The sequence below is a fragment of the Arachis duranensis genome, chromosome 10 (assembly GCF_000817695.3).
Source record: "Arachis duranensis cultivar V14167 chromosome 10, aradu.V14167.gnm2.J7QH, whole genome shotgun sequence".
Classification (NCBI taxonomy): Eukaryota; Viridiplantae; Streptophyta; class Magnoliopsida; order Fabales; family Fabaceae; genus Arachis; species Arachis duranensis.
In genome coordinates, this window is record NC_029781.3 from 74,108,925 (window position 1) to 74,125,045 (window position 16,121).

At 37.8% G+C, this 16,121-nt stretch overlaps 1 protein-coding gene across 1 annotated transcript; it reads left to right on the top strand.

Annotated features, from left to right (window-relative positions):
- The first annotated feature begins 3,134 nt into the window (after positions 1-3,134).
- Positions 3,135-5,506, top strand: LOC107470263 (peroxidase P7). The gene is made up of 3 exons (XM_016089658.3): positions 3,135-3,369; positions 4,381-4,738; positions 4,822-5,506. The coding sequence occupies exons 1-3, from the start codon at positions 3,166-3,168 to the stop codon at positions 5,211-5,213; spliced, it is 954 nt and encodes a 317-aa protein (XP_015945144.1). The 5' UTR covers positions 3,135-3,165; the 3' UTR covers positions 5,214-5,506.
- The last annotated feature ends 10,615 nt before the right edge of the window (positions 5,507-16,121 follow it).

A 16,121-nucleotide genomic window follows, 5' to 3' on the forward strand; every position in this document is an offset into this window, starting at 1 on the left:
CTCAATTGTGATGAGAATTGTTCATTGCTACCACTTAGTTAACCCTTACTAAATAAAGGAAAGTCAAGTGGATGAATTGACTTGAGCCACAAGTCCTAGCCAACTCCCAAGGAAAGACTAGCTTTAGTGCACTCCAAACCAATTAGCAATCTCTCCAATTATCAATCAACAAAGGAATTAGATAACTCAAGTGTCACTAATTACTCTACCTAGGCCAAGAGGAACAAAATCTACACTAAAACTAAAAGAGACATTTCAACAAACACATAAAGTGCAATAGAAGTAAACATTATTAAATGCAAGAATTAAAGGAATCTATAACTACAAAAATAAGAGATCAACAATAGAAGAGCAAAGAAGACACATTTATTATGAATTACCTCTTACTGAATTGGAAGAATGTAGAAGGAACAATACTAGATCCACAACAAAATATAAGAACAACATAAAGGAAATTACAACAAAAGAGTAGAAGAAGATGAATGTAGCAACAAAGAATTGAGAGGTAGAAGTAGAAGAAAGCAAAGATTAAAACCTAGATCTAAGAACTAATCCTAATCCTAATCCTAATCCTAATTCTAGAGAGAAGTGAGAGCTTATATCTCTAGAAACTACTTCTAAACTAATCCTAATATGTGTGAAATGAACTCATCTCCCTTTGCTCTTCAATCCTTGGCTTTAAATAGCAGTTTAGGCGCCAAAGTTGGTTGGAATTGGGCCCCACAACCCTTGAGAATTCATTGGTCACGTTTTCATTAAAAAATCATAAACCAGCACCGATGCGTACGCGCACAGCACGCGTACGCGTCCATGGGGTGATTCGCAAGGTGCGCGCAAGAGCCAGGTGCGCGCGTGCGTCCATGGGCGAGTTCAACTTCTTTGACTTTTCATGATTTCTCCACTTTGCATGCTTTCCCTCTTCATTCCTTTGATCCATTCCTAGCCTTTTCAATCTGAAATCACTAACAAACATATCAAGGCATCTAATGAAATCAAGGAGAATTAGATTTAGTTATTTTAAGACCTAAAAAGCATGTTTTCACTCTTAAGCACAATTAAAGGAGAAGTTATAAAACCATGCTATTTCAATGGATAAATGTGGGTAAAAGGTTATAAAATCCCCTAAAATCAATACAGGATAAACCCTACAAATGGGGTTTATCAGTCACCATGTTGCCGAATTCAGCCTCCCTCAGATACGGGACGATAGCTTCGGGTGGTGGAAGCGTGTGACTCACTCGCCAAGGAGAAGTAAGTGAGGCATCTGACAAAAAAATATATTTCACAATTATTGCTTATAAAAATATTGTCTAGGTCCATCAACATATCAAACTTGCTTAACTATTTTATACATTTTCTTAACAAAATTTTGCACGTATGTACTAACTTAATTTATGTCGACACGACATTTTCCGTTAATATCTACGTACTTAACTAATGCACATTTTCTCAATACATTGTGTGAAACTAAAACATTCAATAAAGTAATTAATAATATAATTATCAAACTTTAACTTAACAATCTAGTATCAAACTTGGATAGTTAATAACTAAATAAATTAAAAAAATGTGTGACCAATAAACTAACCCTAACGATGGGAAAACATCTACCCCATCATTTTAACTCTAATTAATAATTATGTAGTTAACAACTTAATTACCAAAAAATCATAACCGCATTTCTAGAATTATTAGTTACTATCAATAACATGTTCTTAATGATACAAATTGTATTCTAGTTTTTGTGAAATACCCTAACCATGGTTATACATATATGGGATTACATACACGTCAAGATAATAAAACTAACTGCAAAGTCGGCTGTCCCAACGTAGAGCCATGTCGCGTTCAGCCTGTTGATGTCCCTGTCACGTGCATCTACATGTGCCGTCTTCGTCTAACTCAATAATATAGTCAAAAAGGGATAGAAGAGACGAGAAAGTGGTGGAAAAGTTCGAAATGGGGCCTAAAATCTCGTTGTAAAACGACATCTATATATAGGCGTTCTCAGCTTTATTTCGTTTACACTATAAACGAGATATACATGTGTCACGCGCATCGATCTTATCTAATTTACAGCGTAAACGAGATACGTATAAATTTATTTCGTTTACACTGTAAACGAAATAAGACTGAGAGACGTATTTCTGTAATAATTTTATAATTATTTATTTCATTAAATAAAATATTTATTTAATTTATTTAAATAAAAATCCTATTATTAAAACGAGGCGGCTTTAAATAAAACAGTGCATTTTTTCCGAAAATAATATCTCCACCAATTTTATATTTTGCGTCCTTTATTCCGACAAAATTAGCATCTGATTTGACAATCCGACCGTAATATTTTCAATTCGCGTTTATCACTATTATTAACAATTTGCGTAGAACTATCCAACACAAAATTTAACACTAATTTCCATGAGATAAATCCTACAGTAAAGAGCATGTTTCTAGTACTAGTAGTATTCCATGATTTCGTTATTCTCTCTCCCTCAGGATTTTTCCCATTTATTTTGCAAGAAGAAATCTTGTTTGAACCTATTATTTTGTTCCAAAAATGTTATTCTAGTCATTTTATAAACAAAAATATCTCTTAGAGTTTTTCCTCAATATTCATCATCGTTAATCTTTAAAATTTTTCTCTAACAATGGATGATTGCAGTGTAAATAAATTTAATCGAAGTCAATTGGCAGTTCTATTCTCTCAAATAACTCAAACAGAAGATATTCCAATCTTGATCGTATTAGTTAAATCTGTTTTATTTGAGTTTTAGAAGTCATTTTGTTGGTTATATTTTGAGTTAATAAATTATTATGTCAATTTAGGTAAATTTAGTTAACCAAAATATTTAGTCATACAGCAGGAGCGAGCTAAAATAATCCTCCACACAATTTTTCTAATCAAGTCACTATCATAATTAAATGTTATGTATGCGTAGATAGCATATGGACACTTTACTTTTTAATTAGAATAATCTCCAATTTTAATTTCCTCCATGCACTAATGACTAAGCCATATTTCTACGTGTTAGGTATGGTTATTACCTGCCGAGGCAAACCGCCTTTAGACCCCATGGATCACTATATATATGGGCACTTTCATGACACATAAACCACACAGTACAACCTTAGATACAAACTCCCTATATACGAACTAATCATATGGCTTCTAGATTGGTGATTGCGTTGGCTGTCTTTGCCCTTGTATTGGGGAATGGCAATGCGCAACTTTCCACAAACTTCTACTCTAGTTCATGCCCCAAACTCTTTTCCACTGTGAGATCCACAGTTCAATCTGCCATATCAAAGGAAGCCCGTATGGGTGCTTCGCTCCTCCGCTTGTTCTTCCATGATTGCTTTGTCAACGTAATTTCTAATGCGCCTTTATTTGCTTCTTAATTTCTATATATTTTTTAAACTTATCCCACTTCATCCATGCATAAATTAATTCAATTCATGATTTCATGTACTTGCACTCCTAAGTATACGAATAATTGTGTTATAAGTTAATAATAATTCGGTAATGCTTGGGAAAAAAAGTTATAATTTGTCTTATTTAGTATTTATTAATTGTCGTAATAATTAATAAATACTAAATAAGACAAGTTATAACTGTTTTGACTGATTTTTTTTTGTTACCAAACATTTTCAATAATATATATACACAAATTTAAATTGTTAACTGTTGGGTGGGATAGATCAGAGTATATAAATCTTATTACGTTATATATATTCTATTTATTTATCATAAAGAGTTATATATTAATTTAGTATATAAATTAAAAAGCAAAATATATAATTACATGAAATGCTTCTCATCATGTACGTACGGTATTCTCAGATATACGAACAAATTATTAGATTATTTATTGGTTACCTACATATGTTTTTGTTCAAAATTATTAAGTGCTATATATTCTGGGTTTTGAAAATTGTTATTGCTATTGGCACTACTAGCAAGCTAGCCATGATGATGATGAGTATAGTGTTTGTGTTGTTGTGTTGCTTTTCCTAGCTAATAAAAATCGAATATTGAGACTTTGCTTAATTATTTGAGTATGAAGAAACATGATTTTCAACTCGCTTGTAACTTGGGGAGAAATAATTTGTTGCCGACAAACACCTACTACAAAGAGTTCAACTAGCAAAAATTTCCTTCTCTCCGCGTATTAGCTTTTCATGTCGTCTTCAAACACCAACTATATTCATTTATCTACAAAATTCCACGTGTTTCAGATTAAAGGGATAACAAAAATAAATAAAAGTAACAAATATTATTTTTCTATGACACCGTAAATTAAAAATTAGTTATTAAAAAAATATTGATATTAATAAAATAGTTTCTATCCACAAGCTTAAAATTAAACTGAATTGTAGGGATGCGATGGATCGATTCTACTAGACGACACATCAAACTTCACCGGAGAGAAGAACGCAAATCCAAACAGGAACTCAGCCCGCGGATTCGAAGTGATTGACGCCATCAAAACTGCCGTTGAGAAAGTCTGCCCTGGTGTTGTCTCATGCGCTGATATCCTCGCCGTTGCTGCCAGAGACTCTGTTAATATCCTTAAAGGCCCAACTTGGAACGTCAAACTTGGAAGAAGAGACGCCAGAACAGCCAGCCAGTCCGCCGCCAACAACGGCATCCCTCCACCCACTTCCAACCTCAACCAACTCATCTCCAGGTTCAGCGCTCTCGGACTTTCCACCAAGGACTTGGTTGCTCTAGCAGGTACCGTAAGATACATTTAATTCAATTCAATTTAACTTGTCTTCAACTCTAAACCCTAAATCCCAATTCATGCGTGGTGGTAGGCGGTCACACAATTGGACAAGCAAGATGCACTAGCTTCAGAGCGAGACTCTACAACGAGAGCAACATAGAAGCTTCGTTCGCCACAAGCAGGAAAACCAACTGTCCCAGAGCATCGGGTACAGGGGACAACAACCTTGCGCCGCTTGATCTCCAAACACCCACGGCCTTCGACAACAACTACTTCAGGAACCTTGTTCAGAACAAGGGGCTGCTCCACTCCGACCAGCAACTCTTCAACGGTGGCTCCACCGACTCTATAGTCAGAGGCTACGCCTCCAACCCGACCTCATTCTCCTCTGACTTCATCAGCGCCATGATCAAGATGGGAGACATTAGTCCCCTCACTGGATCCAACGGTGAAATCAGGAAGAACTGCAGGAGGATCAACTAAATCATATACATTATTAATAACTTTACAATAAGTTGTTAACATGTTTTGAATTCTCTTCTTGTTTCCCATTGTAATTCATGTGTCCACTGTCCCTTCATTTTGCTTCCTTAATCCTTGTGTTTAGTTTTTTTTCGGATTATTATTGTTATATTAATTAAGGCTTTATAAGCGCCCAAGAGGGAAGGGAGTGGTTTTATTTGATTTGATCTACAAATGTGCTCTTCATATTCCTTTTATAGAAATTAAGTGTGGTATTATTAATTATTCTGAAACCTGTAACTTTCTGGATAAAATTAGCAGGTGTTTTGAAACTCTTTGTAATTTAATTTTTATGGCAATTGAATTCAATTTGAGTATTTGAAATAAAAATATTTAAATTAATTTAGATAAAATTTAATTTAATTTTATTGTTTTTTTCAAAATTAATTCCAACTTAAATAAGTATGGTTTAAAATTTTATTTTATTGAGATTTCATTTAAAACTTAAAATGTTTTTATAACATAATTACTTTTTTTTTAAATTTTTTTCATATATTTTCTCTCAATGCTTTCCATCTTTTAATATACATTCTCTTTTCTCTTACCACCTTCATTCCATTTCTTTTTTTTTTTGAACTCACTTAATATAATATATATCTTTTTTTTTGAAAGGTCTACGATGTAGATCTAAAAAAAATATCTACATGTATAGATTTTATGTATTAAACTTAGATTAATAACACTAAACATTTGCCAACACATCTGAACATTTCAAGTAAAGTTGTGTCAATCATTGCACTAATAAAAAATAGCATAATTTTATTCCATTTTAACAACATGAATTAGTTGCTATAATTTAACATTAATAACTAATTTTTTTTTACTTATTATGTCTTTCAACAAATTATTTTTTGATATTTCATATTTATTTTTTGTTGTTGGTTTATTCTGGAATCAACCATGAACACTTATTTAATTTTTTAATCAATAAATATTTTTTAAATTTAATCTTTTTAGATTAATATAATTTTGTTTTTATAAAAGAAGTGAACAAATTTTAATTGAAAAAAATTTAATAGGTTCTTGACTTTTTTATTCAAAGATATTTAAATATTCGAGAATTTGAAAATACATTTAAGTCACTGACCTTTTCAAAACTTGGATATATTGATCCCTCGTGTTCACTTGGGTCTGTCAGATCCAACAAAAAAATCAAATGTGACTCCCGTTGTATTGACCTGGTTAATACAGATGCACATGTGGAAAAGTTTTTAAAATAAGACAAATTACACGCAGGAATCGATGTGTGCAGATTTTGAAGAGGTTAGGGATTTAACTGTATTTTTAAATTCTCAGAGACTTAAATGTCCGTGGCCCAAAAAGTTATGGATCGATTTGTCATTTCTCTTATTATTTAAATATAATGTTATATTAATAAAGAATAAAGTTATTTATTATAAAACTTTAATTCATTTGATGAACATTCCAAACACTGGATATTTCGACTAAATATCAAGCAACGTGCTCTACAGTCGATTCCCCATTTTTTCCAGCAAACTTTGTAAAGAATTTAGGAGTTTTGACTCCCCTAGAGAGTTTAGCCTACAAGACATAATATGAAAAGAGGATATAAAATAAGGTTGATTTGTCACCCCTTGATAAACCCCATTTTTAGGGTTTATCTTGTGCTTAATTTAGGGGATTTTTATCACCTTTTCCCACATTTATTCAATGAAATGGCATGGCTTCATGATTTTCTCCTAATTTGTGCTTAAGTGTGAAAACATGCTCTTTAGGCCTTAATTTGCTAATGTTGATTCACCTTTGATTCCACTAGATGCCTTGATGTGTTTGTTAGTGAATTCAGGTTGAAAAGGCTAGGAAAGGATCAAAGGAGTGAAGAGAAAAACATGCAAAGTGGAGAACTCATGGAAAATCAAGGATTTGGAATGTATACATCGACGCGCATGCGCAATAGATGCGCACGCGTGGATATGGAGTCGCATGGCGACGCGTACGCGTGACATACGCGTACGCGTGGATGAAAAATGTTAAGCGACGCGCGTCGATACTCACACGTGACCTCATTAAAGTGAAAATATTGGGGGCGATTTCTGAGCTACCCAGGCCCAAATCCAACTCATTTTCTGAGCCTATTACATGTAGAATTGAGAGAAATGGATGGGGGATCATTCATACACTTAGTTTTAGAGAGAGAGGTAGAATTCTAGAGAGAGGCTCTCTCTAGAATTAGGGTTTTTATTTTCCTTTTAGATCTAGATCTACTTCTTCTTCTTTTGCTTTAATTTTCCTTTTATCTTTACTTGTTCTAGCATTTTACTTCTCTTGTAGTTTTCTTTATTTTGTTGACTTTAGTTCATGAACTCTTGTGTAGATCTCCATTTTCCTTCAATGTAATTTATGATTTCCATGTCCTTTTATATTTGCTTTAGTTTTCTATTGTTAATTTCTTGCTTTTGTAGTTATAGCTTCCTTTAATTCTTGCAATTTATGATGTTTACTTTTATTGCCTTCTATGTGTTTGATGAAATGTCTCTTTTATTCATAGTTTAGATTTTTCTCCTCTTGGCTTGTGTAGAGTAATTATTGACTCTTGAGTTATCAAACTCTCTTGTTGATTGATAATTGGAAGTTACTAGTCCATTTGAATGCCACTAAAGCTAGTCTTTCACCATGATTTGACTAGGACTTGTGGTCTCAAGTTGATATCCACTTGACTTTCCTTCATAGTTAGAGGTTAACTAAGTGAAGTAATGGACAATTCTTGTCACAATTGATAAGGATAACAAGGATAGGATTTCTAGTTCTCAATCCTTGCCAAAAGCTTTCTTAGTTGTTAGTTATTTCCTTTTGCCATTTACATTTCTTGTCTCTTATATCAAAAACCCCAAAATATACCTTCATAGCCAATAACAAGAACACTTCCCTGCAATTTCTTAAGAGACAACCCGAGGTTTAAATACTTCGGTTTATTTTTATTGGGGTTTGTACTTGTGACAAACAAATTTTTTATTAAGGAATTGTTTGTTGGTTTAGAACTATACTTGCAACAAGATTTCATTTGTGAAATTCTTACCGATAGACAATTTCTCTTCATCACCCTTATATTTAACCCCAGTTCTATTTAGGACTTGCTCGACAACTTGAGTTATATTTTGGCCATAAGCCTAAACAGCATTGTTTGCTTTGGCTTCATTTAATACATTTTTTGGGTCTTCTCTCCTATTAAACATTAAAGGAGGATTATTAACGTGAACCCCTCTCGATAGTTGAATTAAAGATCGATTAAATGCTCCTGTAATATCATCGACTCATCGAGAAACTTTCTCTATTCTAGCATTGTTATTTTCTAACATGGAGTTTAACACCATAGTCTTTTATTGAGTAAGCATATTTACTAAATCGTGATGGATGTCCTCAATTTGTTATCTAAATATGGCCAACAATTCGACCGTATTAGGCAATGATGTCCCGACAGAAATCTGCTTTGACATCTCTGGGAATATAGAGGTACGTGTCCCTCCTACCGGCACTCTAGGTACCTGTTTCGAGGGTTGCCTGAAACTGTAGGTCGATCTCGGATGAGATCTTCTGTGCTGGTCGGGGGTATTGTGTCCGACTTGGTGGTGATGCTGATCCTTCGTCCCCGGAGGGTGGGGGGTACCTGCAAGGGACTCCGATGCTTAAGTTAGCAAGGGTATTAAGCAGGTAGTGAGTAGAATCAGAGTATGAGTTATACCTGGGTGCTCCAGTGTATTTATAATGGTGTAGAGTGATGAGATAAGTTAGTTATCTTATCTTATCTTTATCTAATCTTTGACTGGGATCCTCTTATCTTCAAGGGAATCGCCTTTATCTCTACGGGCTTGGGCTGCCCTTGGATTTGGGATGTGTTCCTCTATTTGGGCCTTTTGTTTGGGATTTCCTATGACTTGGCCGAGCTCTTTGAGAAGAGATCGGGTTGTCCTGACCTGAAGAGGTCGGTCGCTTTGTCTGTAGAACATCCTGGGTCGGACAGCTCGACCCAGGGTATGAACAGTGCCCCTGCTCGAGCTCGGTCTTTCTTTTTGAGGTTGAGTCTTTTAGTTTTAGGACTTTGATCCTTCTTTGGTGAAGCCGAACTTGAGCATTTTGTCGATTTCTCTTTGTAGAGTTCTCCCTTTTTTTTTGAATGCGAAACGTCTCTGTTCCGTTTCCTCTGAAAGCGCGCGCTTTTGCGTTTAGTGCCCTGGCCTTGAGAATGCGCGAGGGTTTTTAATGCCCCATTAATTGGTTTTCAATGCCCCGTTTCTCTTGCTTGTTTTATTTTGAACTTCACACACGGAGATGGTTTTTTCTCCTTTCTGTAACTTCCCCTTTTCTTTCTCACTTTTGTTTTCCCCAAAAAGCTTACGTTTCTTGGTGTCTCAACGTGGTTTCGGCGATCGTGGCAGTTTCTGGCCTCTTCGTCTTCAACCCTCTTCCGCATTCTTCTCCTTTTTCAGGTTGGTTTTTCTTTTTCTTCCATCGTCTATTTTGCTGCTCCGTATCTATTTTTTTGAAGTTCTGACTGAGTGCATGTTGAAAAGCTTGGATCTTTGTATATTATCACGCTCGGTTTATCACTGTGATGCATGCCTTCTGGTCTTCTTATTGCCTTTATGTATGCTTCTAGTTGTTTTCTCCTGATTTTGCTTTTTTAGGGCTTCGTATGCCACTCCTGTTTTGCAGAACTTTGTTTGTTTTGAGGGAGTTTGCTCCTTTTAATGGCTTTTTTGATCTTCTTTGTGTTTGTTTTTCTTGGAAAGGGTTTCTGCTGAGACGTTAGTTTTTTCTTGGAAAGGGTTTTTTACTGAGACATTAGTCATGTGGATTTTCCTGAATCTTTATTCCCTGATTGCCTCCAAAGGATGCCCCTGGACTCTGGGTTGTGTCCTGGGGTTTTCCTTTTTGTCTGTACCGCGCTGGAATGTGCTATCTGAGTTGTTTTGATTTCGTCTGGGATGTCTTTACCTTTTTAGTAACCCAACCTTTTTTCTTGCTTTGTAGGATTAGTTGGCCATATCTTCCCGAAAAAATATTGTCGAGGCGTCTTCTGAGGTTCCCTAAGGGATGTCCGATTGGCTGGACTCTCTTGTCTTGCTGTGTGTTTCTTTAGTCGATTCAGAATTTTGTGCGACGCTTAGGAAGCATCATCGTGTCTGTAGCAGTGCAGATCAGGAGGGCAATTATGAGTTGGTAGCACTTGATTCTAGCGATAGAGTTTGCTTCCCAGTCCTGATCTAGGGGGAGCGTCCCTTCTTTTATGCTTATGACTTTTTTTTAGCCAAATGAACATCACATTTCCTTTTACTTCTTTTGAAACTGACCTGTTATGGTCTTGTAATGTAGCCCCTTCGCAGCTCCATCCGAATTCATGGGGCTTCATCAAGATTTTTCAGCTTGTTTGTCAAGAATTTGGTATTACGCCTTCTCAAACTCTTTTTCTGTATCTTTTTGTGTTGACCAAACCTGGGACTACCAAGAAGAAAGCTTCTTGGATTTCTTTTAGGTCTGCCCAGGGGCACAAGGTTTTTTCCATGTATGACGAATCTTTCCGGGATTTTAAGAACTACTTCTTTAAGGTCCAGGCTGTTGAAGGAGCCCGACCTTTCTTTCTGGATGAAAATAATGAGCCCTGCTTTCCCTTACAGTGGCAGAGGAATGTAGTGGTATCCCGATATACTTGGGAGATGTTGAGCGAGGTCGATCAGTCCTTTGTGAATGTTTTGGAGGATATTTAGGGAGAACCTCCTCACTTGGATACTAAAAAGTCTTTGGGAGATCCGTCCCTTATTCGAACTGCTTTGGTTACTGCCTTGATATATCTTGTTATCTTGTTTTTCTCCTGCTTTCTTCCTGGCATGATAAATTATTGTTTTTCATTTTGTAGAGATGGCCAAGAATAATGATGCAATGAAGGCCTTCAAGAAGGCGAGGAAAGCTACTATGGCTCAAAACATCTCGGCCCGGGCTAATGGGGAAGGAACTTTCCAAGCTCCTTTGAAGCCATCCGTGCCGAGCTCTCTTGGCCCGAGGAGAATGATCCCTACACCTCGGGTCCGTTTAGTGGATCCCCCTCAATCTTCTACTGCTGTTGTGGTTTCTTTTTCGGCCGCTCCTCCTCCAAAAAGACCTCAAACTGTTGAACCTTTCAATCTAGATGCCCCATATTTTGATTCTATTGGTTTTGTGGACCAGCAGATCGCACCTTATGGTGCTCTTTCAATGGATGATGTATCTCTCCTTCATCACTTGGATTTTATAACTTGGAGTAGTATCAAGATGGCTCATATGGGAGCTGCTTTGTATCGTACTGCCCAAAATCTACCTCTGCATGCTACCAAAGCTTTTATGGAGGAAGCTAAGCGAGAATTTGATCGGATGAAGGGTCTCAAGGAGGAGTTTGAAGCAGAGGTGACTAAATTGAAGAAGGAGCTGGAAGGGGAGAAGGCAGCTCTCTTGCCCTGGCAGCCTCTGTGTGATTGGCTGATGATGTGGCTTTGAAGCATAAAGAAAGCTATGTCACGTCCTACCGAGAAGTGATGCATCTTCGAGTAGAGCTAGAGTCGGTCCATGTTGATTATTCCGAGCTCCAGGGTCATCTTGTGGGCAGCGTAATTGCTGCCTATGAGAACCTGAAGGAACAGGTTCGGGTTATTGCCCCAGAGGCTGACCTTGCCTTGTTTAGCTTGGATAATATTGTGAAGGATGGCAAAATCGTTCCCGAGGACCCTGATGATGATGATGTTAAGCCTCCTCCTGTTCCTTCTACCAAAGTCTTCGTTGTGCTGCCCTCTTCTTCTCAGGTAGCCGAAGTCATTCAGCCTGAGTCCGATCATGATGTCCAGATCCTGAACCAGGATGATGGGACAGTAGATACAGTGCCTCTTCAGACTCATCCTCCTTTACCCCGGGATGCTGTTACTGGGAAACCTTTGGACTCTCTTTGATTATTTCTGATGTATTTGTGTATAGCCTGGCCTGTGGGCTTTGAACTCTTTTATTTTGTAAATGGTGTTTTGTTTGACTGTTGATACTTCTGTTGCTTGTTTAGCAACTTTGAAAAACAAAGTGACTTTCGAGCTTTCTGGGCTAATTTGGGTGGCCTCTGAAGCTTGCTATTATCATAACTTAGTAGTTTTTATATCCTGTCTGCTTTGCACTCGTCTTGGCACCTTCGTAGGTTTTTGTCTGACATGATCAACTTGATTCTTTGGCCTGACGCTGCTCTCATCAATCTTAAACTGTTGTTTATCGTGATACTGAGATTGCCAATTTTTCAACTTGGTTTTTGTTTGTAGCCCTTCTTTTTTGGACCTTACTTAAGGTCTCTTCCAAGGGTAGCTTTATCGTGTCGGTTCCTATCAATTTACTCGGTAATCCTCTTTCTTGGACTTTGTTCAGGGCTCTTTCAGGGGATTACCTTTGTAGCTTTGTATCTTGGACCGACTTCGTCATGTCGGACTTTGTCGAGTTACTTGATAATCCTCTTTCTTGGACCTTGTTCAAGTCTCTTTCAGGGATTCATCTTTTGTAACTTTATTTTTCATGGATTTATCTTTTTTTACTTTATCTTTCCAGGCCGACTTTGTCACGTCGAGCCCTGTCAAGTTACTTGATAATCCTCTTTCTTGGACCTTGGTCAGGTCTCTTTCAGGGATTTATCTTTTGTAACTTTATCTTCCCGGGCCGACTTTGTCACATCGGGCCCTGTCGAGTTACTTGATAATCCTCTTTCTTGGACCTTGTTCAGGTCTCTTTCAGCGATTATCTTTTGTAATTTTTTTGTAGGAGTCCGACTTCCTCATGTTGGGCTCTTCGAAGTTATAGTAATCCTCTTTTATAGGGTTGGCTAGACCTCTTTCCAGGGCTTTACTTATAACTTGGGTTGTTGTGGATGGTCCGACTTTTGTGCCGGCCAGTCTTTAAGTTATTTTATAGCAATCCATTTTATTAGGACCTCGTCAGGTCCTTTCTATGGATAACTTTCTATAACTTCTTGCATTATTCTATTTTCATCTTTGCCGATTTTGTAGAATTTGGGTTTTTAGCCCTCATTTTTATCGTGATCGTGCAGTGAATTCGGTTTTCACTTTCTGTCGATCTGTAACTTTACAATCGGGCGATGAATGTTTTCAGAATAATACGACTTGAGCATTTGTAGAGAATCTAAATAAATTTTATTAAAAGAAAATACAAATATACATGAGGAGTTAATTTCCTAAGTCGGGTGATTTGTAGGTCTTGGCGGGGCACCTCGTTAAAAAAACTTTTTCAGGAAAAAGAGTGTGCCTTGTCCAAGATCTTTTATCATCCCTAGCTATAGTACCTTCTTAGGTTGCAGGCATGCCATGATCTAGGAAGCTCTCGCCCGTCGAGTTCGGAAAGCCTGTAGTAACCCTTTCCTAGTACTTCTATGACTCAGAAGGGTCCTTTCCAGTTTGCTGCCAGCTTTCCTTCTCCAGGTCGAGTTGTTCCTATATCGTTTCGGATTAGGATGAGGTCGTTTTCAGCAAAGGCCCGCTGTATTACTTTTTGGTTGTATCTAGAGGCCATTCGTCATTTCAGCGCCTCTTCCCTTATCCAAGCTTTTTCTCGAATTTATGGAAGTAAGTCGAGCTCTTCCTTTTGAAGTTGGGAGTTGGCTTTTTCGCTAAAATGGATTACTCTGGGTGATCCTTCTTCGACCTCCATTGGGATCATTGCCTCCATTTCGTAGGCTAACCAGAAAGGTGACTCCTTTGTCGTGGAATGTGAAGTCGTTCGATATGCCCATAGGACTTGCGGGAGCTCTTCAGCCTAGGCTCCCTTTGCATCCTGCAATCTCGTTTTAACGCTGCTAATATAACTTTGTTAGCAGCTTCAGCTTGCCCATTGGCTTGGGGGTGCTCAACAGAGGTGAATTGTTGTTTTATATTCAGGTTGGCCGCTAGTTTTCTGAAGCCTGCGTCTGTGAACTGGGTACCATTGTCTGTAGTGATGGAGTATGGAATTCCGAACCTTGTGACGATGTTTTTATATAGGAATTTTCGACTTCTTTGAGCTGTGGCATTGGCTAGGGGTTCTGCCTCGATCCATTTTGTGAAGTAGTCTATTCCTACTATGAGGAATTTGACTTGTCCTGATCCTTGAGGAAAAGGTCCGAGGAGATGGAGTCCCCATTTTGCGAATGGCCAAGGTGAGGTTACGCTGATGAGTTCCTTTGCCGGAGCGGTGTGGAAGTTGGCATGCTTTTGACATGGCGAACATGTCTTTACAAATTCCGTGGCTTCTTTTTGTAGAGTTGGCCAATAGAATCCTGCTCGAAGTACTTTTTTGGCGAGTGCTTGCGCTCCGAGGTGATTGCCACAAATGTCACTGTGTACGTTTTCTAGGATATCTTTAGTGTTGGAAGTCGGCACGCATTTTAGCAATGGTGTTGAAATCCCTCTTTTGTATAAAGTATTATTTATGATGGTGTAGTATTGTGCTTCCCATTTTAACCTCTTTGCCTCTTTCTCATCTGTAGGGAGGGCTTCTGTTGTGAGGTAATTAATTATGGGGGTCATCCATCCCTGATCGCGACTTGTAATGGCTAGGACCTTTTCTTCTTCTGAGATTGATGGATTCTGTAGAATTTCTTGGATGAGGCTTCTATTATTGCCTCCTGGTTTGGTGCTGGCTAATTTTGAGAGTGCATCGGCCCGGGCATTCTGTTCTCGGGGTATGTGTCGAATCTCATACTCTTCGAGTTGTCCGAGCTGTTCCCTGGTTTTGTCCAAGTAATTTTTCTTAGTGGGATCTTTGGCTTGGTAGCTTCCTGTTATTTGTGAAGTGACTACCTGTGAGTCGCTGAAGATGATAAGTTTTTGAGCTCCAACCTCCCTAGCCAGGTTCAAACCAGCTAGTAATGCCTCATATTCTGCTTGATTATTTGAGGCAGGGAACTCGAATTTGAGGGAGAGTTCGATTTGGGTCCCCTGGTCGCTTTCAATTATTATGCCTGCACCACTTCCCATTTTATTTGAGGAGCCGTCCACGTATAAATTCCATTCTGCGGGGATTTTTTGTGTGTCTATAAATTCCATAATGAAGTCGGCCAGATATTGAGATTTGATGGCCGTCCGAGCTTCGTATTGAAGGTCGAATTTGGACAACTCGACTGCCCATTGCAAGATTCTTCCTGCCAAGTCTGTTTTCTGTAAGATTTCTTTTATGGGCTGGTTGGTCCGAACTTTAATGGTGTGAGACTGGAAATATGGGCAAAGTCGTCGAGATGTTATTATGAGAGCGTAAGCGAAGTTTTCTATTTTCTAGTAGTTCTGCTCGGACCCTTGTAACGCTTTGCTGATAAAGTATATGGGTTGTTGCCCACTGTTGTCTTCTCGGACCAATGCTGAGGCTATTGCCCGATTTCCCACTGCGAGGTACAAGATGAGTGGTTCTCCTTTGATGAGCGGATAATTTATACGCTTTTTGGCATTGTTTTTAGTATGTTTTTAGTATGTTCTAGTTAGTTTTTATTATATTTTTATTAGTTTTTAGTTAAAATTCACTTTTCTAGACTTTACTATGAGTTTGTGTATTTTTCTGTGATTTCAGGTATTTTCTGGCTGAAATTGAGGGACCTGAGCAAAAATCTGATTCAGAGGCTGAAAAGGACTGCAGATGCTGTTGGATTCTGACCTCCCTTCACTTGAAGTGGATTTTCTGGAGCTACAGAAGCCCAATTGGCGCGCTCTCAACTGCGTTAAAAAGTAGACATCTTGGGCTTTCCAGCAATGTATAATAGTTCATACTTTGCCCGAGATTTGATGGCCCAAACAGGCATTCCAAGTCAGCTCAAGAATTTTGGCGTAAAACGCCGGAACTGGCACAAAAATGGGAGTTAAACGCCCAAACTGGCAC